At 39.7% G+C, this 25,644-nt stretch overlaps 1 protein-coding gene across 3 annotated transcripts in view; it reads right to left on the bottom strand.

Annotated features, from left to right (window-relative positions):
• Positions 1–25,644, bottom strand: part of TULP3 (TUB like protein 3) — a 1,091,431-nt gene that overhangs the window by 157,540 nt on the left and 908,247 nt on the right. For all 3 annotated transcript variants that reach the window (XM_044087608.1, XM_044087605.1, XM_044087606.1), the window contains one exon: positions 16,269–16,383. In XM_044087608.1, coding sequence (XP_043943543.1) covers positions 16,269–16,383 — 115 coding nt within the window. The remainder of the gene's footprint in view (positions 1–16,268; positions 16,384–25,644) is intronic.

The raw sequence follows: 25,644 nt of genomic DNA, 5'->3' as shown, positions 1-25,644 counted from the left end.
TAGGTGCCTCTAAAGATTCTAGTTCGACATTCCTCTCTGTGTAATGTTCTACTGTGACCAAATTAATAGGAACATTAGGTGGCTTAAATGGTAAAAGGGGTTCGTAAAATCTAACTGACCTCTTATGTGTTACCTCGCTAATGAGGTCATCCAATAGTTTGGATGGGTAAGAACGACTTAAGAACATTGTTTTCATTAGAGAACATTCCTGAATGAAATCATCATCTTTACTAACCATTCTTGCAGCTCTAACTAGTTGTCCCTTTACTACTGCCCGCTTTTGTGAAAAGGGGAGACAACTAGAGAAGTGCAAGAAGGTATTGGGGTACGTTGGTTTCCTGTGTATACAAGTAACAAAACATGCTGATTCTAAATCTTTCATCAGCGTAATGTCTAAATAGGAAATCTTCATGATGTTAAATTGAAACGTAAATTCCAAAAAGTTGGTTGTGTTGTTCAAAAAACTAACATATTTCTCTGCTTCCAACTCCCTCCTTTAAATAAGATGAAAATGTCGTCCAAGAAACGAGTGTAATATCCTACTTGTTCAGTGTAGGACTGGTGGTTGAGCACAAATTGATGTTCCCAGTTTGCCATTACCAAGTTGGCAACGCTCGCCCCACATGGTGACCCCATAGCTACACCAATATTTTGCATATAGAAATTATCCCCAAACATGAAAAAGTTGTTAGATAAAGACAAATCTAGGAGTTCACCTACAAGTGCGATATCATATTTACTAGCTTCGTGTGCTCTCATTCTAGCGCTGACCCACTCTATTGCCACATCATGTGGGATACTCGTATATAGGTCTCTAACATCGATAGTCAAAAAATTAAATTGACTTTGAAATTCGATGTTGTTAATTTTAGTAAGAAATGACCATGAGTCTTTGCAGATTTGAGTCTCTAGTTTGACAAATTTCTGCAGGATGTTGTCAATAACTTTAGCACACGCATATGCAGGAGAGCCACGACTATCAATGAGAGGACGCATAGGAGGATTAGCTAGATCTTTATGTAGCTTTGGTATTCCAAAGAGGTAGGGGAATCTAGGAAATGAGGTGAACAAATAGTCATAAAGCTCCTGGTTAATCCTACTTTCTAGAAACATTTCTTCAATGTTGTCCTTAATAACCTTGTAAGATTGGTTCACTTCATTTCTGGAGCTTAAACTGTAGGCTGGTGGTTTTAACATCGATGTCATACGTTCGAAATAATCTTCTTGATTAAATATTACCACACCCCCTCCCTTGTCAGGTTTACATACTCGAACGTTATGTGCCCGAAAGGTGGAAAGGTGTTCCATCTCCTTAGCTCCACTTGTTACTTGACCCCTACAGGGCGAGTTCCTAGCACTCCTAATGTCCACTTCGCATATTTGCTCAAAAGTGGAAAGTAGAGGATGAAGAGGAGGATTGTAAGTACTAGGAACATATAGTTGTTTATTTCCACCTGTATACGCTTTACCACCCATCATTAATTGGAAGTTAAGCTTCCTAGTAAAAGTTTTGACGTCTATTATAGCTTTCACTGTGTCAAGACGTTGTTTCGGGACATATGTTTGGCCTTTAGCCAACAAGTCTGCCATTTCAGTGGAAACCACCATGTGGGAAAAATTATAAACCTTGAAGTCTCCTGATGAGTTTACAATGACCTCTGGTCCTTTCGGTAACTCTAAAATGTCATTGTCGTTATTGTTAGACGTCTCAAAAGAAGAGTCCAATATAAATGAACGCGTTAATGTCACGTCAAGAATGTCTCTGTCCAAAGGGGAACGTATTTACCTGTTGTTTCTTCTTTGATTGGGTCGGTTCGACCAATGGTTCCTCTGTTTCGGTTTGGCCCCTAAAAAATTATTATTGTTGTTGTTAGGGACTTCTTGTATTACCCCATTAAATCTCCCATTCACATTATTCCTATTTAATAGACGTTCACTTCTACGTAGTTCAACAGGTTGAAATTCAGTACTTTCTATTTCCCCCTCCTCACCTATTTGGTCAGGGTTATGCAACATTATGTCGGGTTGAGTGTAGGGAGTTGTATTTGCTTTAGTATTGGGAGCTCTCAAACTGCCTTTCCAAACCTGTCCTGTAGGTGGACTCGGGTAGGCTACCCCATCCCTGTAAGCTTTAGTGTCCCTGTCCAATTTCTTGACCTTAATAGTTTTAAGTTTATTTAAGTATGCATCTATGCTAGTAAAAAGTTTTGCATAATCATAAGAGAACTTCTCAAATGAAAGGTCAGTTTTAATGATGTTATCTAGCATCCCTGCCTCCATATTTAGGTCACTAATTTGAACAAGGTAATGTTTAATCATTAGGTTTAATAAGTCCGCTCCATGTTGATCGAAAAGACACAGTAGTTCCTGATGAAACGTGGAGTTAATAATTAACCCAGTTGGAAACTGGTAGTGTCTCAAACCTTTAGGCACAATCCTTCGTGCCAAACATTCATTAAAGTAGGCTACTTCCAGTTGAAGTTTTTTAATTTTCACTAGTATAATGTCTAACTGCTTCAAGTTGTGAACAATGTCAGGGTCGCTAGTACTTTGCTGAAGAGAGTCACCAAAAACATTAGCACTGAATGTGGGGTTGTGTGAAACCCAGTTAGTGAAATCAGGGAACTTCTGAAAGTTGTTACTCACCGAAGGTGGTGGATTATTTACTCCGACAACTGGCACTGTAGATTGAGTGCCTCCAAAATTCTGACCTTGGTGATTGTGATTAGTCCCAGTGGCACCATTAAAATCGGTCAAGAAAGGTGGTGGTTGTTGCCCTCTTAGGTATGTTGTGCTCGATGGAAAATTTGAAAAAAGATTAAGATTCGCTTGGTCGCCTTGGTGCAATTGCACTTCAGTCATCAGTTCTGCCGCCGGAATTCTCCTCTGCGTGTCAGTAGTGGAAGATGGTAAACCCCTTAAGGAACCAGCACCATTTTCTGTTGCCGGAGTTCTCCTCTGCTTCTCGGTAGTAAAAGTCAGAAGACACCCTAAAGGACCAGCACCGTTTTCAGGTGCTCCTTCATTAATTACAAGAACATCGGCTGTTCGTGAATTTAAAATGTTTGATAGAACACCCTGGTTGGCGGTTGGTAATTCAGCGACTTGTTGGTTAACGGAACCTGCTGCAGTGTTGTTCCCCGGAGTAGCAGGTGGAATTGCTGCTGTTAAGTCAGCGTTTCTCGCTACGAGTGTTGGAACTCTTTTGGCTGCCAAATTGATGTCAGATGCTGGTAGAGACTCGTTCAGGAATGTTCTCTAATGAAAACAATGTTCTTAAGTCGTTCTTACCCATCCAAACTATTGGATGACCTCATTAGCGAGGTAACACATATGAGGTCAGTTAGATTTTACGAATCCCTTCTACCATTTAAGCCACCTAATGTTCCTATTAATTTGCTCACAGTAGAACATTACACAGAGAGGAATGTCGAACTAGAATCTTTAGAGGTACCTAGATTTATTACTACCTTTTCTGTTGATAGTTCAAAGTTAAGTCACATTATCAACAAAAATTGGCACCTCTTTCGAGCTGACCCCTTGGTCTTTTCAAAATTAGGACCTGTTCCAAAAATCACTTACAGGAAAGCCAAAAATCTTAAATAATTTTTTGAACAGAAATTGACACAAGTAAGATTCACCTGGCATGTTTAAGTGCCAAATGTGCAATTTTTGTCGGTTTGTACTTGAATCTAACCGTTTTCTTGTTCAAAACCAAGAATTTAAGTTAAAATCTAGACTGAATTGTAACTCTTCCATGTTGGTGTACCTGGCTCAATGCCAAAACTGTTTAGGGTTTTATATTGGCAAAACCGAGCGTAGACTCAGGGAGCGCATATATGAACACTCTTATGCGATTAGGAAATGTAAAGAAACTAACGCCTTGGCCAAACACATCCTACACACAGTTTCAAATTCATAGGCATTGAGCAGGTTACACATGACAGTAGAGGTGGACCAATACATCTTAGATTATTAGAAAGGGAATTGTACTGGCAGATTAAACTGGAAGCAGACCACAGTCCCGGGTTGAATGAAGCTTGTTCTATTTCTTGTGTTCTTCATATGTTGAGTTTAAGGAGATGACTATGGTGCTAACATAACGCACGTAAATAAGATGATACTAATACTATTTACATTATGTGTGTATCCACTCACTTTGTTACCACTTTAGTATCCTTATAGTTCCTTGTTTAAACCCACCATTTGGTCAGTTTTGCGTCTTAAGTTCATATCAGATATCACATTCTATACCTTTTAGGTATTAAAAATAGTATTTATGTGTTTCCGGAATTTTTGCTTTTAAGGGATACACAAATCTTTTGCCCCTTTTCACAAGTGCGAAGGCATTAAGAATTTATGGCATATTTACAGCCTCTTTAAATTAAAATAAGTTTTAAAGTTTAAACTTAGTTTTATTTTTATTTGTATTTCTATTTTTATTTTTAAAGCAGTGTGCACATAAACAGTTTGTCACATTTTTTAGTGTGTTTATTAAGTTAATAGAAATATTTACACGATTAACAAGTCTTTTTAAACGTATTTGTATAGGTAATAAGGCATGAGCTATTACCCTTTTAAATTTTTCACTGCAATTAATGTAATAAGTTTTAACTGAATAATTTACTTGTGATGTCATGATATTTAAAGCAAGTGTAACTTAACATTATTAATTTCTGAGGAAGTTTGCCTAGGAAGGCAAACGAAAAGCGCTTCAATAAATCTTTTCTAAACAAGTTGGAGATTCCTTTGTTTTGGCGTGGATTCACCACTGACTGTGACTGCTTTCTGATACTCAGACTGTTTGGTACTCTCTAAGGTTCACCTTTTCTGTTTTATCTGTTTGGCTCTTTTTCTTTCTTTATGGCATCTGAAAGCACAGGTGAGCCTTTGAGTGATTTTCCGAATGCAACTCCGGAGTTATTAAAACCAGACCCGCCAAGCAACAGTAATCCTGTTCCTGTTAAAACTCATGTACCAGACAGTTGCCATGTTGGTCTGTCTAAATGGATATCACATGTATGGAAAGTGTGTCCTGAAAGGCTTGCAACACTAGGAGGACAGCTCTCATCTCCAATACATTGATTTGAAATCTAACCTCTGACTGTCACAATGTGCTTTAGACTGTCTTCATTATGTAATGCCCCCACCCCAAGTGGGATGCATCCATGGTCACTGTGGCCTGGAGGGGAAGGAAGATCCTTGAGAGACATGTGGTGACACCAACCACCACCTGATGTGTGAGTTGCAAATTTCCGTTAAGATTACTTGGAATGACATGGGTTGCTGCTTTACTGGCCAATGTACTGCAAGAGTCCACTGAAGAACTCACATGTAGTATATGGCTATGGAAACCACTGTACCAGATGTATGTTACCAGTGAATGGATGTTGCCATGGACCTTAAGAGATGCAGAATCATTCTTACAGGTGGCTTCTAAAATGACAAAACTGTTAAGGTTTGATGGCAAATGGTTGCAATTCTTATCTGGAGAAATCTTGCAATTTGAAGTTTTGTGTCCAACTTGGATCCTATGAATTCTAAGGATTGTGAAGGCAAAGTCTGGATTTTTCCAGATTGACTGTGATGCCCACGAATGGACAGAGGTGGATCAAGGCATCCCTCACCACGAATGGACAGAGGTGGATCAAGGCATCCCTCACCTTGATGAGTAGATCCAGGTAGGGGTGGTAATGAGTCAGTCATCTAAGTATAGGAATACTCAGAACCCTCGCAGTTGGAAATAAGTTGCAACTACTGCCATATACTTGATAAACACCTGAGGGGCTGTGGTGAGACCAAAGGGCAGAGATCTGAACTGAAAGTGACTGGCTCTCAGCCAGAAGTGAAGATACTTATTGGTGAGTTTTCCCATCTTTGTCATAATATGCACTCGAAGATCTATCGAGCATATCCAATCACTCTTCCCTCAGAAAGGGTAGAATAGACTGTACTGTGACCATCTGGAATTTCGTTTTCTTTATAAAACTGTTTAGGTAACTTGGATCCAAAATTGGTTTGAGGTCCCAGTTTTTTTTGGCACTAAGAAGAACAATTCCAGATCCTCTTTGGTCTGGTGGGACCTTTTGGAAGACTTGACCTCCTAGGTTCTTTACTTCTTACGTTGTAGCTTCCCTTTGACAGGGTAGAGCATCAGGAAGTCTTTTGGGAGCTGAAGGTATAATATGAAAGGGGATGAAATAGCCCTTGAGTACTATCCTGCACCCATTTGTCTTGAGTGATGGACATTGAGGTGGGGTCAGGGATAGGTATCTCCTAACTGCCTGCAGAGCACAGTAGTTGGCAAGTGTTCAGCAGCACTGAAAAGGCTTCTCAGATAACAGATATCTGAAGTCTTGATTCTGAGGAGCACCTCGACCCCTACAGTGACATCCATTATGAGTTCTCCCCTTTGCTATAGAAGGCCTTGTCTCCAGATGTGTTGGGTGGGAATTGCTGTGACTTACAGAAACAAATTTTGTTACCTCCTTTCTGATTAATGTAAAATGTCCTTTGAGAAGTGGAAAATTTGATCCTTATAGCAGAAAGGGATTTGCCTTCTTTTTCACTCCTGGAGACAGCATCTCATCTTGGGACCAAAGAGTGTCGAGCCATCATAAAGGAGCATTCATGAAGGATGTCTTGAAGTATTTCCACAAGTCGCAGAGCCTCCTCTTGGCATATCTCTTAATGGCCATGCCTGTACCAGTTAGTCTAGATAACCCTCTGTAGCATTAAAAAAAAATTTGCAGAGAGTTACTGGACAAAAATTGAAAGGTACCAAGCTGAAAACTGCTGCTTCTAGCTCGAACAGAGCTTGTTTGCACAATCTATTACAGCTGTCTCCTGCTGTAAAAAACGTATCGAAACACTGATGTAAAAAATATATATTTATTCCACACTGGCACACTACTGCTGTCGTATAAGTTACAATAAACTAGAAACAGGTTTAGCGCTTTCATCTGTTTGCATCAGACTTCATCAGAACCAACAAATGAGAACTTACAATCCCTTATATACTCATTTTGGCGCCAAATCTATATAATTAATAGATTGATTACAAAATTTCAAATATACAAAATTTAAAAAACTTGATTCAAGTATACATATAATACTTATACAATATAAAATGCGAACTACTAAAAACCTAATACTAAAAATATTCAATGAATAACAATTGTGTGTATTAACTAATATGCTGTAGTTTAATACATAATACTTGTCCTGCATACAAGATTCAAAATAATAATATATATTATTCCCCCAATATCAAAAATGGTTTAAGACTAATGTGTTCATTTAATCCGGGGTTAGTGGTGGCATCTAGACAAATTTGCCATTTACTTTCCAATGCCCCTAATCTTGCTTTCCAATTTCCCCTACCTGTTGTTCTATCTACTGTTTCAAGGATTGCAAATTTGAATGTGTGTTCTATACCCTTGTCTTTTACATGTTTACTTAGAGCATTTTTGTCATCTTTTTTCTTAATTTTATAAATATGCTCGTATATACGGGTTTTAAGTTTTCTTTCCGTTTTGCCTATATAATAGGCGGAACAGGCTGTACACCTCGCCAAATATACAACTCCCTGACTATTACAATTACCTACCTGAAATTTACATGTGCTTCTAATAACGTTATCTAACTTAATACATTTCTCTTCATTTATATACGAACATTGGGTGCATGTTCCACATTTTTTAGTTGCACCCTTTCCTATGTGGTCTTTTTTGTATTGGTAATCCCCGCTTTCTACTATTTTCTTAAGGTTCTTACCTGTTTTGTATACAACCTGTGGGTACAATCCAAATATATTACCTACATCTTCCATGTTAGACAGTAATATCCAATATCTACGTAAAATTTCCTTAACTGAGTTATTGTACATACTGTACATAATCACACATACTTTTCTTTCTGATGTTTCACTTTTTTTATTATTACTAAATCCTTCGTGTCCTAATAGTGGATAATATTTCTTACCCCATTGTAGCTTAACATAATGGACTACATCGTCTAACATGTTTTTAGGATAGCCTCTTTTCATAAATAATTCATGTATGTACTCTAATTCATATGTCATTTGCTCAATTGTGGATGACATACAAGCTGCCCTCACACACTGTCCTTTCACTATATTTTTAAATATGTGAGGGGGATGGCAGCTTCCAAAATGAATATAGTCATTAGAATGGGTCTGTTTCCTGTATAATTTAGATGTAAATCTTTCCCCATTATTACTTATATATGTATCTAAGTATGCTATTCCCTTTTCTTCTACTGTATGCGTGAATTTTAAAAATTCTGTGGTGTTATTAATATATTGTATAAACTCAGTTATGCTTTCCTTCTTACCTTTCCAAATTATAAATAAATCGTCTAAAAAACGAGTGTATAGGATGATATTTTTATAATATTCACTGGGGAACAAAAATAATTCTTCCCATTCCAACATAACAAGGTTGGCGTATATGGGGGCACAAGATGCTCCCATAGCTGTGCCTCTTGTTTGTCGAAATAATTTTCCTTGGAATTCAATAAAATTGTGTTCCAAAATGAGACTCATCATACTCACAATCAGTTGAATTTTGTCCCAAGCAAGGGCAGAATGTTTCCTTAGACTGTTACTGAAGTATTCCAATCCGATGTCTATCGGGATACAGGAAAAGAGGTCTTTGACATCTATAGTAATAAAAATGATATCTTTGTCCCATATTTCAGATGTAAGTTTACTCAAAAAATGCCATGAATCTTTTAGAAGATGTGGTACATTTCCATAAACATGTTTGGTCCATTGATCTATGGCTACCCCCATATTAAAAGTTTTGGACCTCGATCCCGATATGATAGGTCTAAATGGAGGATTAATCACACTCTTGTGGATCTTAGGAATACATACTATTCTAGCCAGTATCGGATGTTCATTTCTAATGAATTTATAGATATCTTCATTTATTCTGTAGTCTAATAAGTATTCTTCCATAACCATGTCTATATGTCTGTGTCCAATATTAACTTCATTCACTGATATCTCCTCATAATTCCCTGAATTATTTAATATATCCTGTACCACACTCTTGTATACGGTTTGGTCATATATAATGATCCCGCCTCCCTTATCAGGTTTCATAATACGGATGTCCTTGTTGCATACAATGTTTTCTAATGTTTTTCTTTCTTCATTTGTCAGATTATCCTTTAACTTTACTTTGGTGTCATTCTGTTTCCTAATGTTTTTATACAGTTCATACACCTCTTTACACACTACTTGTTCATATGTATTCACCTGTGGATTGGGTGGTGGGATAAAGGTACTTCTTTTCACTAACTTGTTAACCTGTTCCTGTTCTTTCTGTCCATTGTTATTGTTTTTAAAAAATATGGCAAGATTCAACCTACGACAATATAATTTGATCTCCTTAATAGTGTCGTATAAATTGAATCCAACATTGGGTATATATTTCATACCTTTACTGAATAGCGAGAAGAAACTACTTGTTATTTCAGTCTTGGTATAATTGTACACCTTGAGACCATTGTGATCGTGTATAATAGGTCTACCTGCGTCATTGAGTTCTTCATCTCTCCTTTCTAAAATAGCATGAATATTGTCTACTTTCTCAATTACCGTATCTTTATTCTCGACGTCCTTTTTCTTGTACCTGTCTGTATTTTTACAACTATTTTTACTCAATACCTTCTCTGATGTTTTATAGGTGCTGGGTAAAATCTCCCCCCTTGAAAATTTTCGTCCTCATCATGCCTAACATGAGTATTGACTTTTTCTCTCCCTCTATTTTGTTCCATCCGCTTGTGTGGCCAAATATATGTTCTCCCTGTCCTGTATAGGTCCATGTCCCTCTCTATCTTGTGCATCTTCCTATTATATACACTTCTAACTCTGTTACTCGCAGTCTGAAATTGTTTCGAATACAATTCATACCAATCTTCAAACTCACAATCATTTATAATTTCTTCATTGAGCATTTCTACTTCATTCAAAATAGTCGCTATTTTTTCATCATTATATTTCATAAGGGTTTCCATGTACATATGCCCAAAGGTGTCAAATAGTTTGTTAAACTCCTGAATCATGACATCTTTATACTCTATTCCTAAAGGGAGTTTAAAAAAAACGTAACCCCTTTGGTACAATTTGCTCATTAATACATTTTTCCAAATAAGCGTTATCCAATTTTGTACATTTTAATTGAATGAGCTTCTTGCCTAGAGTAAAGATTTTAGATTTCAAACTACTGTTTGCAATACTAGACCTATGTCTTCCATCTACATTTCTACCATCTTTTTACAAGACATAATTTCTTGTATTAAATACATAATCTTCAGATAAATAATCAGACATCACATTAGTAGACTTATTTTCCTTGTGTTTCATAGAATTAATATATATAGAACTTTGTTTCATGTTATATTTACTGCCCGTATTAGGGCTCGAAATATTATCGTGAATCACAGTACCTTTTTTGTTAATCAAGTCCGTTCCTTTTCTAATGACATTAGAATATGTCCTCATATTTTCCCGTTGTTTGGGACGTGCTCCCAACCTCTGATTCTCCGTCGTCTGGTGGAAAAGGCTAAAGTCAAACGTGAAATCAGCCTCCGACATAGCATTGTCTATTGTTTCTTTAATGTCCAAATTTGGTATAGGAACAGCCACAACATTGCGTTCCCCTTGCCCGTTCGGTATATCATCCTGACTGCTGAGCAGTATCCGTTCCGCTATGAACGGCGGTGTAAGAATACCATCTTTTGATTGTTGTTGTTTTAGTGGAGAGTTGGCGGCAGATTTCCCCACTTGTATTGCTTCAGTAAGCTTACCGACTAGTAACAAAAGCTTACTGACATCCGTTTGGAGGGTGGTAACGTCAGCTCGCAAGGTAGCGTAGTCAGCTCTATCCAATGAAGCCTCCGAAGCTGCTGAATCGGCCATATGGCAACACTGAAGGAATAAAAGTAAAACCACAAAAGGAACCAAGCCGAAAACTGCTGCTTCTAGCTCGAACAGAGCTTGTTTGCACAATCTGTTACAGCTGACTCCTGCTGTAAAAAACGTATCGAAACACTGATGTAAAATATATGTTTATTCCACACTGGCACACTACTGCTGTCGTATAAGTTACAATAAACTAGACTATAAACTATACAATAAACTTCAGCATATTAGTTAATACACACAATTGTTATTCATTGAACATTTTTAGTACTAGGTTTTTAGTAATTTGCATTTTATATTGTATAAGTATTATATGTATATTAGAATCAAGTTTTTTAAATTTTGTATATTTGAAATTTTGTAATCAATCTATCAATTATATAGATTTGGCGCCAAAATGAGTATATAAGGGATTGTAAGTTCTCATTTGTTGGTTCTGATGAAGTCTGATACAAACAGATGAAAGCGCTAAACCTGTTTCTAGTTTATTGTAACTTATACGACAGCAGTAGTGTGCCAGTGTGGAATAAATATATATTTTTTACATCAGTGTTTCGATACGTTTTTTACAGCAGGAGACAGCTGTAATAGATTGTGCAAACAAGCTCTGTTCGAGCTAGAAGCAGCAGTTTTCGGCTTGGTTCCTTTTGTGGTTTTACTTTTATTCCTTCAGTGTAAAAATTGAAAGGTGACTGACTGCATATTAATAGATTTCCTTTGACATGTAGATATGGTCCCTGGCAGAGATTTGGAAATTTCTTTAGTCAAATCTCTCTGAAATCATGTAACGTGCACCAGATGATTTAAAGGTCTCACTAAAAGTGGATGAGGTGTAGACTCGTTTCCCAATCTGTCGAAAGCATGAGATGCTCAGTTTGGTAGATGGACAGATGAACTCTGTTCTGCCAGTTCCTTCTTGGTGGCTGCCACCAACACCATGTCCGTAGAATGTATGGCCAGGCCCTTGCTCCAATGAGGATGGTCTTTCAGGGCAACTAATCATCTGTCCGGTTTCTTGGGAACAGGTTCCACTGAATCTGGTTCCTTCCAAGCCCATGTAGAAATCAGGTTAATCATTTCATCTGTAGGCGGAACCACCCAAGATGTAGTTGGGTCAGAGCCAAAAGCCTAGCTAAATACTGACTTCTATAGAAAGTGGTTTGGGAGGCCATCCCTCTTTCTGTTGAAGTAGTTTGAAGACCTCTTTGAACACCACATCCTCAAGGGGGGATCTGGAGGAACATACTCCTTCAAAGTCAGTATCCATGGTGACAGATTCTTTACACATATAACTTCCTGTGTACCTCTTCAGTGGGATACTCTGGTAAGGGACTCAGAAGCTGATGTTACCTGCTCCATAGGGGCTGGTATAAAATTTTGTTCACTGGCTGTCCCAGTGTGACATGAAGAGTAGCATCCAAACTCTGGGAGATCTGTGGGTCCAAGCTCGAAGGAAAAGTCTTTTCTCTAGAACAGGTGAGTACTTGCTTGCAGGCCTCAAACACCAAGCCAGAAATGGGTTCAGAGAACTGAGCCATAGAAGCAAGCTGAAGCCCTGGAGGGGAGCTCAACCTGAGGCACCACATGGTTAGGATCTGAGGCTAAAATTGGAGCCGAACTATCTAGTGCCAAAGCTCCAAGAGAAAGAAACAGCTTTGAGAACCTCAGATCTGAGCCCATCTTCTCTAAGTCAGCATTGACAGCTCAGCTCCATAATTCAGATGGCTCTGAGAAAGCCAGTGCCAAATGAATTAGGGAACTCAATGGAGTTCATAAATTAAGCCTAGGCTCTGATGCAGAGTTGACCTGGGTGCAAGTCAAAACCAGTAGCCCTGATCCAAAAGGTTGGATCAGAGAAGATAACTACCTGATGTTGGGTAGAAATTGTTTACACTGCTCTGGTGGAGATCAGAGGCAGGAGGGCCCCCACCTGGAGCAGAGTCCACAGGAATTTTCTCAGCATCTTGTTCAAGTCATCTTTGGTGAGGCTCCTGGATGACCTGACTGACCAGAAAGATGAAGCAGTGGAGGGAGGTCAAGAATTATGATGTTGCTTTTCTTGTAGAATTGGGAAACACAGCCTAGATTATACTGGCTCCAGAGAAAACCTTAGCAGAATTATGGCTCTGATAACTGGATCCAAAAAGTGCTGGCTCTGAGATTTTCAGAATTTTAGACACCAGATCCAAAGATGAGCGATCTGCAGACCTCTTCCTAGAAGACTTAGATTTCTTCTATTCATTGTCTTTTGCCTTTTCCTTCCCCCCGATTTTCTCCATGGAGTTCTTGGAGTTTTCAACAGATTTTATTGGGAGGGGAAGGGAAGGTGGAGGGGGGGGACAAAGAAGAAGGTTTCAATGAACTACAAGCACACTCTCACACACGGGCTGGGAGAAGTTCTTTTAAAATACGTTTACTCCTCCTCTCTATGATGACTGTCTGGCCAAAGGCTTCAGAGATGGAGCTTGCTGTGTCCAGGTTTAAAAGGCCCAGAAAACAGATACATTTGTCATGGGTGTCAGGGTTGGGTAGTTTGTAAGAACAAGCTACACACTTAAAACCAGAAGGTTTTTCAAAAGTACTAGAAAGGAAAAGAGATAATCAGTAGTAACAAGTAGACAAACAGTATTTTTTTAAGTATATGACTAGAGATGAAAAAAAATTGATGCTTAAGATGAAAAGACAAAAAGGGGATGTATAGAAATAGACAAAAAAGTTTAAACTACCAAATATAGAGATTTTTGAAAAACAAATGTCATTTTTATCTCAGGCACCCACAGATCCGTCCTACACTTGAGGGCAAATAAGATCTGAGGTATTTCACATAACACCAGGGATTACAGGTAAGGGGAGATGCCAAAGCACTGGATCCAAAAGCTTAAAACTGGCTGAAGATGGATCCAAACTGGATCAGAGACCCATATGTTTAGGAACAGATGGAAAAGACAACATCAGATTCTGATGCATCATCAGCTGCTTACCTTTCATAAAAAACATGTAAACTGTAATTCTAATTCAGATGTAGAAGTAGAAAAAATAAACAAATTGTCCTGGAATGGGCAGCTGCTTACCTTTCATAAAAACATGTAAATTGTAATTCTAATTCAGATGTAGAAGTAGAAAAAATAAACAAATTGTCCTGGAATGGGCTCCCAGTGTGGCCGTGCAACCACAACTTCCTCAACGTTATTTAATATGCAAGGTCCTTTCAATCAATCATTTTCCAATCTATCTCACTCTGAAGTCATTAAAGCTTTTTTTTGAACAGGGAGAATCTCACAGTCACTAAAAGCACACTACTTAAATCAAGATAAACTTTACCTACTGGCAGACAGTATCTATAACTTCAAAGATATTTCCGAAAACCTATTGAGTTCTATAGAAAATCAAACATTACAAATGGTCAGCTCTCCATAAATAACCACATGCTGACCAAGGATGGACTTCTGGGTGAATACTTTAAATAACTGTTGCTGCTGACATAATCTTCGGTGTGGCTCCACACCATCAACTATCTTTTTTTTCATTTAAAAAAGTGTTACAGAATTAGATAGATTTGGTTGAAGACCTCACCGGGTGAATCATATGGCGATGCTGTGCAACAGACACATTTCCCTTGCACAGATGTTTACAAGCAAACTAAAGCAAGATATTACAACAAGCACATCCTTTAAATACAACAATCAGGCTGAAATAAAAAATAATCATTAACAGCAAGGAGATATATTATTCTGGAAGATCAAAACATCATTGTGAAATACTGTGCATGTGATCTAAGACGTTACCAAGGAATCCTCCTGGAATTCTTAAAGACAGCATAGTTGAAATTCAGCAAAAACAGCACTTTGATGAGCAAGCAGCAGCCAAACAGTAATAGTGCATACTGGAATAATAATATTCAGGAAAAGGTATGAAAATCAGATGTGAGAAAACAACAAATTAAACTGTATAAACTCCAGACTGAGCAACATGTAATATCACAAATGTCTGTTAGGGAAGTTTTCTGAAAAAATGCCTTCTGACTGAAATTAACTGAAAGATAGGTTACAATAATTATTATTTAACTACAATCATAAACTGCTGATGTCCAATTGTTTCAAAATATAAAGGATTATGATTGGGTCTCCTGTTATAACCACCTTATTGTGTGTTCATGACATGGCTGCAAAGAAACTTACCTTGGGAGCAAAGCTCGAAAGGTGAATCCTGGTATCCATGTTGAGCACACATATTAAGGGTTATAGCTGGTGACCAGTTCATAATTATTTGTAGTGCATGGAGCTTTAGCTGTTCTGCTTACTACCAGTTACAGAAAAAAATGTGTAGGAGCGTGAAGTATTTTACTGGCTTTGAAAGCTGGTAAAGCAATTAACGCTGTCAAACAGATAGGCAGAAATCAAGTGCCCTTGTGTAGAACTAATGGCTTGAAAAGCTGTTAGATGTTTCATTCTGCCACAATTTTTGTAAGTATGGAAGAGTGACATTTTAACATATTTTAAAAGCTATTTTATCTTCTGCTGCTGTTCTTTGCCAGCTGACCCCTTTCCCATCTCAATCCATAGAGCAAGACTTGATCTTAATAGTGTTTAAAGCTTGTTAAGCACTTTTCAGACATCAGAAAGATGCTTAGCAAGCTTGTCTTTTTCCAGTTTTCAACACAATCACAGCACTCCACTACATTTAAATCATGCACTCTTTCAACTTACGCTAATTCATTATTTCCATACCAGATTACTGATATGACCAGCAGTTTTTTTTTTTCAACAAGTGACATTCAGAAACATCTGAATACTACCTCATACAGACAAATCACAGGGACATCTTACATTTAACTTTCTGCACCTTGCTATACTATGAACTCCTGCAGGTTAATGTGCACACATTGGTATAGTACACTCAAGCAATTTCACCATGGATATGTACAGTTTGCAAAATGTCACAATCTTACACTTACGAAACGCCTCAATCCTCCTCCTACGAGATTACACAAACTTGAAACCCTCTTTTCCAGTATCAACCATAACAATCAAAATGTAGTTCAAGTCAAAACATAACAGCAAACCACTGACAAAAGACAAGAGAAGTATGTCTTCCTCTTAATGATTTTCCTGTGCTACTACACAATACACGGTAGAGTATAAGGTGAGGAGCTAAGGTGAGGAGCTATAAGGCCATGAAAATGTTAGCAAAGTGTAAAGAGGGATCCTTTATAAATTAAGAAATCCTTTAAAACCTGCTGCCATCATCTAGATTCAGAACATACCAGTTATGAGAAAAGCTGCATCAAAAGAAAGAAAAAAAATAGAATACTCACATAACAAATAGCTCCTAATTCTTGCCTTGAATTGCTTTCCTCCAGTAGTCCTTGAACTTTCAGTGGATTATATCCATTATCATAGATTGTAAATTTGGTGCCCACGAGATTGGACCTACAAAAAATAAACAGTGGGCCTCAAGTAACATGAAAACACCATAGGTGCCACTGCACATGTAAGACATATTTAACTAATGCTTAAACAATAGTGATGTTTACATTATTTGAAAAAATACTTGTTAACCAGGTTGAACCCGCGGTGGTGGTGCTGCGGTAACGTTGTCGCCTCACAGTAAGACACTGTCTGGTTCGATTCTCAGCTAGAGTGTCTTCTGCGTGGAGACATGCATGAATGGGCATACCTTCGTTGAAGGTTGTGCGTCAGGGTTGGCAACTCGGCATGTAAATATCAACTACCAATCATTAGCGAACCGGAGTTCCGCTGTGGCGACCCCTAACCGGGAAAAGCCGAAAGACACAACAACAACTTGTTAACCAGGTTAATAAAGTGAGCTAAAACTAATTTGAGCCACAGTCTGGGCCAAAAAAATACAACTCATACAAGAATAAGAAAAAATGTTTGCAAAGAAAAACAATATAGCTAGTATATAATATAGCTAGTGAATTAATGCACAAATATCATCTAAAAGTCTGAAAGTAGCATTAACAATGCAAAGAAATCAAATATTAAATATATAAATAATGCTTCTTATTTTTAAGCAAAATATACCATGGATAAAAAAAAGTGAGAACAACAAAACAGGAAAAAAACAAAGGCAGAAAAAAGAGAGAAAGAGAAACTTGCGTAAGGGGTGCATTTTGTGTTGAGAAATTACCAAGCTAAATAACAACAAAAAACAAAAGAGAAAAAAAATTCAAAGAGGAAGCCAAAAGAGTAGATCATATCTACATAAAAATCAAAATATCAAAAAGGGTAAGTAGAAGAGACAAAATACTACAAATGCTGAATGACCATGGTAATCAACAAAATATTGCTTAAAATGCAAGAGGAGAAAAAAACTATGAGAATGCAGCATAAAAGCCATTCTAAAGGATGGCCATAGGAATACTACTAGTGAAAGAAGAGCTAGAAACTAAGGGCAGGCAACAGGCCTGACAAATATTTTGCAGCATTGCATAGGGTTGGATGCATAGCCCAACTCACCTACAAAAGCCCAATGCAATTCCTGAACTGCCTGCATACATGCTGTAACCTGCATTAAGTCTATAAATAAGTGTATATCAGGAACAGGTCAGATATGCTGAAGATGTGTTAGTTTTAACAACAAAAGGTCAGATATGTAGGAGGCATATAAAGCAAGAACCAAAACTGTGTCCATGATTGAAGCTAAGCAAAGGGAGCCAGTGCAATAGATAGACATTACAGGCTGGCAAGTGAAGACTACCCACACATACAAAATGTAGTTATGTCCTAATCTGTCTAACAAACTGATGTGATGTTCTACATAACATGGTAGGACATCAGCAGCAATTATGCATAGAAAACAGCCAAGTAATCCACAAATAGTGCTGAACACGGCTGTAAAACTAAGTGCAAACAAACCTGCTGTTATAATTACCCTGATCACCATTTTCAACACAATAATGAGTAATACATCCCAGCAGTGGAAGTACCCCCCAAAACCTGACTCCTTACATTTCAATATATATTAATGTGGTATGCTGTGCAGTCAAACCAAGTGCAAATCACAAAATACTTATGCCTTCTGGGCCATTACTGGCAATACAGAAACCCCGCTGTGCCATAGCTAACAGGGCTCTGATTTATAGTCCTGTAGTTCTAATACTGGGAGACACCATTTATCTCAAGTTTCACAAAGTAGAAGTAAACCTTCCTGATGCCTTAACTGTACGTCAGCTTTTATAACACTGGCTTCCCAGAGACCTTCAAGCCTTTTTACTAAGATCTGCGACTTTTAACCTTTCTGTAAATGTGGGGAGACAAGACCCTCACATGCAATATTAATCCAGTTTAAAATATGGAAAGCTAATATATCTGTATTGATATCTGAATATATGGATTACTATGATTGCATTTCAGAGAAATTGATAAACAGTTACTACAGTTGTGATGCTAGAGTACAGAAACATATTTAAAATACAAAGTACCTCTAATTTAACTATTTTAACTCTGTTATTTCAGACTAATAGCACATCTGTAAATCATATTAAGGCACTGCAAAATATGTAACAAGCACTTTCTGTGGCAGGAGAAACTAAACTGTTTAACCTTGTAACTTTTCTCAGCAAATGTAAACAGAAATGTATGAAACTTGTAACTGAACTGTAAAGTTTAACTTTCTACAGTTTCTGAGGAATGACTTAATGGTTTCTATATCATTATGTCATAAAAGGGCTTGGAATCTGTGTGCAAATGGTTTCCATCTACATATTTGATCTGTACCTTCATGGTTTTCTTTATTGTCTGAGTACAGTATTTTATTCACTTTAAAGATCTTGTGATCTGTATATCTACTTATGTACTATTTATTATCTGAAGAGAGTGTTATGTAAGACTATAGGTTGTCAAGCTGTGCTATTTACCTCTAACTGGCCAGGACAATCAACCCACTGCTATTTGTTATCTATTATTATTTTTACTATTTATACCTTGTGACTAAACAACAGTAATAAGGTAACCACTGGCTCTACTGCCAGATAATTCTAAAGTAGTGGCAGCACTACCTTGCATGGACAAAAGCTGTGTGAAGTTGGAGAATTCTGCCAGACTTCCATGTGAAGTGTGTGTGTGTGTGTGTGTGTGTGTGTGTGTGTGTGTGTGTGTGTGTGTGTGTGTGTGTGTCTATATGTATGTAATAATTTCCTTGAACTACAGTCACCATGTACAAACAGTACCAGGAGACACTGTGGTTCAAAAAAGAGAGTGGTAAGAAGGGGTCCTAGGGTACTAGGCCAAAGACTCAGCTTTGTTTAGTGCATAGTCGTAGTGTGGGTATGGAGGTTGGAAGCCCATACCTAGAGTAGCAGTGCATGCATAATTGCTGTAGTCAAACTTTTTGCAGCCTGGCTGCATTTGGTATAATGGTAAATGAATCAAATTTGCCTGTACTATTTTCTGTTTTAACCTCTTTGGTACCAATGGTGCGACTCCATCCTTATGGTAACCCATCAGACCTACTGGGGCAGTTTAACTGATCCAAAGACCAGGAGGTACATTGGCTGGCACAGGTGAGATTCAAACACCAACAGTGCCATACAAGCTATCACATAATGGTGTTAGTGGACCAACAGTCATAACTGGTTGTCAGCGGTGGAATTCAGCCCCCCTTTGCTGTCAGTCTGATCCTCCAAGGCAGTTCAGTATAAGTCATACTACTTTGCAGCATTTGGCAGATACTTGTAATGTGAATCTATTATTTTGCTTTACTTTCAGCATCTCCTCTGTGTACCAATAACTTCATAAAGCAACAAAATGCCTTAAGAAAATCACAACAAATAATGAGAATAATAGAAGGACACACGTGTGATATCCATCCTCTAGGCCAGTAATCAAGGAACTTCAATCCTCACCAGTGGGGAATGATCACTTAGAACAAAAACAGACGCACACAGTATTTTCAGGTGCAGGTCATGGCACCAGGCATAATTTCCCTTAAGAGCACACAGGGAGCACACACCAGTCCTGCAGCAGGACTTCTTTTCAAGGCCCAAAATAAGACTCCACCTTCCCTTCCACAGAAATCAGTGCTCGGTATCCCTGTTCCAAGTAGCTGACACACACACACACACACACACACACACACACACACACACACCTGGGAAAGGCTGGCACAGATTTATCTGCTATGCCACCTCCACCCAGACTATAAGGTAGATTCATTGCCACCAGCCATCTACTTTAGGGCTCTTACCAGGGTACCCAACTACTCTTAGTAAAATTAATACTTATACAAATGGTTAACCAATCGGCAAGACTTTCAGAAGCGTGATGCTATAGGGCAACTAAATAAATGCAAGTGCTCTCAAGGGTTAAACATGTTTCTAAAATACCAACCACAATGAAAGGTTTAGATATATTTAATAATAAATAGCAGAAAGAACATGAGCATACGGAGTATTTATTTACAATAAACACCAGAGTTTCAATTCACAGGAAATATAAAAAGCAAAAAATAACAGATGGAAAGACTCAGATACAGTAAAACAATACTTTTAGTTAATCTCACTACATTTTCCTAACTGACTGAAGAATTACTGTTCCCCTATTAAAGAAAGGCAAAATGAAGTGTGTGAGTGGTCTTCTCAGTTGCAAAACAGAGTGCCAAGTGTCTCTATCACATCTCTCACTAGTATCTAAATACAATTTCAGTGCTGGCTACAGGATGACATCACATATGGTCACCTGATTCTGTGGTTGCCACACTACCCCCTTACTAGAAAGTTGAGCCAGGATCTGACACAGATGTGTCACAATACACACCTAGAACTTTGCTAAGGCTTATTACAGCATCTGGAGACTGTAAAACAATTCCAATACCTTCATCCTTCTTGCAGAGACTCATCAGCCATTCTCTGGCACCCCATGGTAGCAATTAGTTCACAACTAAGGGCAATAAGAGCAGGATCCCAACTGAGACATTGTATCTCTCGTTACATTCAGGCTTCTGAGATTTAATATTTATGGCCTAAACCAAGTCACTTAATTTCGGGCAATTCTTCTTAAGGTTAGCTGGGCTGAGCTTAAACCCTTACCTTCCAGCATCCTCTGTTAACATATATACATTTCACCAGTTTAAATTATAGTTATTGTACTTGCCATAACTTGGTATCTGTGTTATCTGTAGTCACCATTCATCAAGTTAGGGTTTTGGATCTGATATTAGATCTGAGCCTGCATACTCAAACAGCTTAGCATAACCTCTTCCCCTCCCATGATGCTCTGCTGCCCTCTAACCCCTCAGATTGAGTTTGCATAAGGAAAGAAGACAGACCAAAACAACTACTACCAACACAGGTACATCAACACCCAGCTAATCTCTCCTCTCAGGAAGGGGGATGGAGGGTGGGACCGTGATGAATGGTGCCTACAGATAACACATAAGCCAAATTATGGTAAGTACATAACTATAAATCTGATGTTATCTTAGTCACCATTCCTCACGTTAGGGTCAGAGTCCAACAACTACCTAAATTCTGGGAGGCCTCAAGGAAGGACATGCTGAAGAACCATGAAGCCAAAGGAAGCCCTTCCTCTAGAAACCAAATACAACTTATAGTGAGAGATGAATGTGTGAGGAGAGGACCACATTGCTGCTGCACAAATATCATCTAAGGATTGACGGTCTGCAAAAGCAGTTGAGGTAGACACCGTTCTTGTGGAATGAGCCTTTATTGGTGCAGATACAGGAACACCTTCTGAAGAGAAAATGAAGGAAATGCATTGCAAAATCCAGTGGGAAACTGTAGCTTTCGAAATTCCTCTGTCCTTTCTATTCCTAGAAAAGGCTACAAACTGGTCTGAACATCTAAACTCCCTAGTCCTATGCAGATAGAAACAAAGTTGACAATGAAAACCCAAGGTGTGCAGAATGCATTTCCCTTTATTGGTATAGTTAAGGAAAAACACTGGAAGATGAATACACTGATTAAGATTAGTTGCTGAACCTACCTTGGGCATAAAAGATGGATCTGATTTCAGAGCAACACTGTCCTTATGGAAAATTAAGTAAGGCGGCTTAACTGTAAGGGCTTGCAGCCCAGAGACTCTTTTCGTCGAAGTTACTGCCACCAAAGGGGCAGTCTTCCATGAAAGGAATTTGATATTACACGATGCAGCTGGTTCGAAGGGAGATTTTGTTAATACCTGCAGCACCAATGCCAAATCCCACAGAAAGGATAGATGTTTAACAGGTGGTCTCAAAAGAAAAACAGCTTTCAAAAAGGTCTTGCAGACATGAGAAGAAAAGGTAGAATCATCGTGAAGATGAAAATTAGAAATCGCTGCCAAATGAACCTTGATGGTGGAGAAAATTGCCCACTTCTTAAACAGAAACATCAGAAAGAGAAGGATCTCAAGAATGGAAGCCGAAAAGGGGTCTAGATTCTTATTCTTTGCCCAGATAGAAAATCTCTTCAATTTACTGATATATACCTTCCTAGTAGACCACATTTGGGAAGCATTAATAATATCCTTCATGGGCGAGGCTAGCCTGGACTTAGTCAAAATCAATGGAAGTGGGACATACCACACTGTCAGATGCAGGGTCTGAAGATTCAGGGTGGAAGTAGAGACAGATGAGATATAAGATCTGGAGTTGAATTCTGCACCCAGGGTGGATGGCTCAAGTGAGACTATAGAAGGGGGAACCACACCAACCAACGCCAGATGGGGGTAATGAGGAGCAACTGTGTCTTGAGGCTTCTGACTTTCTGAAGTACTCTGAAAATCAAGGAGACCCCGGAGCCAATCGTGCACAAGCGCATCCCTGGGGGATCAAAGCAAAGAACTTGCTGCATTTGTGGTTGAGAGGAGATGCAAACAGATCGCAGCTCTGAAAACCCCACCGACGGAAAATCTGTTGCGTTACCACTGGATTCAGGGACCACTCGTGAGGGGTCAGAATAGCCCTGCTCAATTTGTCCACCAACACGCTGGACTCTCTGGGAATGTGTGTTGCAATGAGAAGCGCCCAGTGGACATCACCCATTCCCAAACCCTCATGGCCTCTCGACAAAGCAAATAAGAATGTGTGCCCCCCTTGCTTGTTTATATACCAGACAACTGCCATGTTGTCCAATAGAATCACAATCGTTCCCGGGGGGAGGCAATCCTGAAAGGTTTGCAATGACAGAAGGACTGCTCTCATATCCAGAACATTCATGTGCAGTTTGGTCTCTGAGGAGGACCATGTCCCTTGGACCATCTTACCCTAGAAATTTACTTGCCACCCTAGTACGGAAGCGTCCGAGGTGACCATGGGAGTCGGTGGAGAGAAAGACCTACCTGCTAAGAGGTATGATGAGTGACTCCACCACAAAAGATCCTTTCGACACACTGGGGTGAGACGAATGATGAATGACAGGGGATGCAGAAATGCTGACCACTGTACTGCAAAGGTCCACTGTAAAACTCTCATGTGGCACCGAGCCATCGGAACCAAATAAATGGCAGCCGTGATGGAACCTAGAGCCCTGAGAAAGTGTGAAACCAGAGGACATGTTTGCTCCAGCAGAACTTGAACATGGGTGTGAATTAGAGACACCCAGTGAAGAGGAAGGGCTGCGATTTGCGTGGTGGTATCCAACAGAGTGCCTATGAACTCCAGATTTTGAGTAGGAATCAAGGAGGACTTGGCCACGTTTACCGTAATTACCAACTGCTGGAACAGGGAGAGTAAGGTACGTATGTTGTCCAATAGCTGATGCTTTGTAGGGGCCATTAGGAGCCAATCATCTAAATAGGAAAACACCTGGATTCCCTGCAGCCAGAGATGAGCTGCCACCACTGCCATGCATTTGGTGAACACCCGGGGAGCTGAGGTGAAACCAAATGGCAGGGCCCTGAACTGAAAGTGATCAGCTCCCAAGCAAAAGTGGAGAAACCTCCTGGACCATCAATCCATCTTTACATGGTAGTATGTGTCCTGGAGGCCCACTGAGCACATCCAGTCGTTGCTGTGCAAAAGGGACACAATCAACTACACAGTGATCATACAAAACTTCAAGTTCTGTACAAACAGGTTCATGCGACTGAGGTCCAGAAGAGGATGTAGGTCCCCTGTTCTCTTTGGAACTAAAAAGAAGTGGGAATAAGTTCTGGATCCTCTCTGCCCTGCGGGGACCTTTTGGATGGCTCTTTTTTGAAGAAGGTTCGCAACTTCCCATCGGGCTAACTTTCTGACTGGGTGGCAAACATCCATAAGAGTTCTGTTCTTTGGGGGGTGGGGGGACTTCCAAAAAGGGAATGCAATAGCCCCTGGATATAATGGTCACTGATCATTTTTTAATGCTTGCCCAGACAAGAGGGTGCAACAATAGCTGACCCCTGACTGTCTCTAGGGAAGGACAGTGACTGCCTCTAGGGAAGGACAGTTGGGCAATGCCTCAGGGATGCTGAAAAGGTTTCTCAGGGAAGGGCTCCCTGGAACCTTGGCTCTGCAGGCCTCCTTTGCCCCATAGGGTGATGTCTGCCACTGAAACCTCTACCCCATCCCCTGGAAGAGGAATTGTCCTGAACATCCTGGAAGGAAGACTGCGTCTTCCGAAACCACATTTTCTTATTCCCTTTCTGGGTCTTAGAGAAGGACCTTTGAGGGGTAGAAAATCTGATCCTGAAGGCTGACAACGTCTTCCCTACTTGTTCACTGTGGAGCCAAACTCTATTTCATGTTGGGACCAAAGACAGTGGAACCATCAAAGGAGACATTGATAAATGACATCTTGAAGGCCTCTGCAAACCCACACTTAGGAACAGCCAGGCATGACGCCTAATGGCAATGGCTGAAACCGCCACCCGTGAGGACACTTCTGCAGCGTTGGAAAGTAGCCTCATGGACGAGTTAGCAATCTAATGAAGGTTGGCCAGTTTGGAGAAACCACCTTAAATTCCTCCTCAGACATGGACCCAGTGAGGAAGTTGACAGTTTCATAATCAAATCCCTCTGAGACGGGTGAGACTAAAAGAAGCTGAAGCAAACATCTGCTTTCCAAATCTGTTCAGAGCTTTCGATTTGCAACTGGGAGAGTGAACAGAAGAACTCTGGTCTACCAACTACTTTTTGGTGGCAGCCACCACAATAGCATCAACCGGGACTGCCTTGGACCAGAAGTATTTATCCTCTGGGGGGGCCGAAAAATGTGTCTGCTTTCTTAGGCACTACCTCCATGGAATCTGGCTCCTTCCAAGCCCTGCTGGCCACGAGATTGGTAAGAGGGTCAAGCAGGGGGGGGGCACCCAAGGGGTAGATGGGCCCATACCGAAAGCCTCCAGAAAAATGGTTTCCTAAGAGAATGGGGATTTGGAAGACCAACCACCTTTGGACTTGAGGATCTCGAGTATGTCTCCAAAAGAGACGTCCTCGAGCGAAGATCTCAGGGACCCGTCCCCTTCATCAGCAGACGTATCTTCAGTTAAAGACTCCATGGGGGAGTCGAGATGTCTTCTCTTACATGTCCTCTTGCTGGGAACTTCCTCCACGGAGGTTGCAGGGAAGACTCGGAAGAGGAGAGAACCTCTATTGGGGAGGTACCCCCTTGGAGCCTAGACCAGATGGGCTGACCAGAAGCAGGATGAGTGGGTCAAGCTCAGGTACTGAGGCTGGGTAAGATGACCGCAGGTGGGGGAAGCAGCTCTGATACCAGAGAAGGACCTTTTCGCTGCCCGGAAAGCGGAAGG

The sequence above is a fragment of the Protopterus annectens genome, chromosome 11.part0 (genome assembly GCF_019279795.1).
Source record: "Protopterus annectens isolate FY-2018-M chromosome 11.part0, PAN1.0, whole genome shotgun sequence".
NCBI classification, from domain to species: Eukaryota; Metazoa; Chordata; order Ceratodontiformes; family Protopteridae; genus Protopterus; species Protopterus annectens.
Note: the sequence above shows the minus strand (reverse complement) of the source record. Positions and strands in the feature narration are given on the sequence as shown.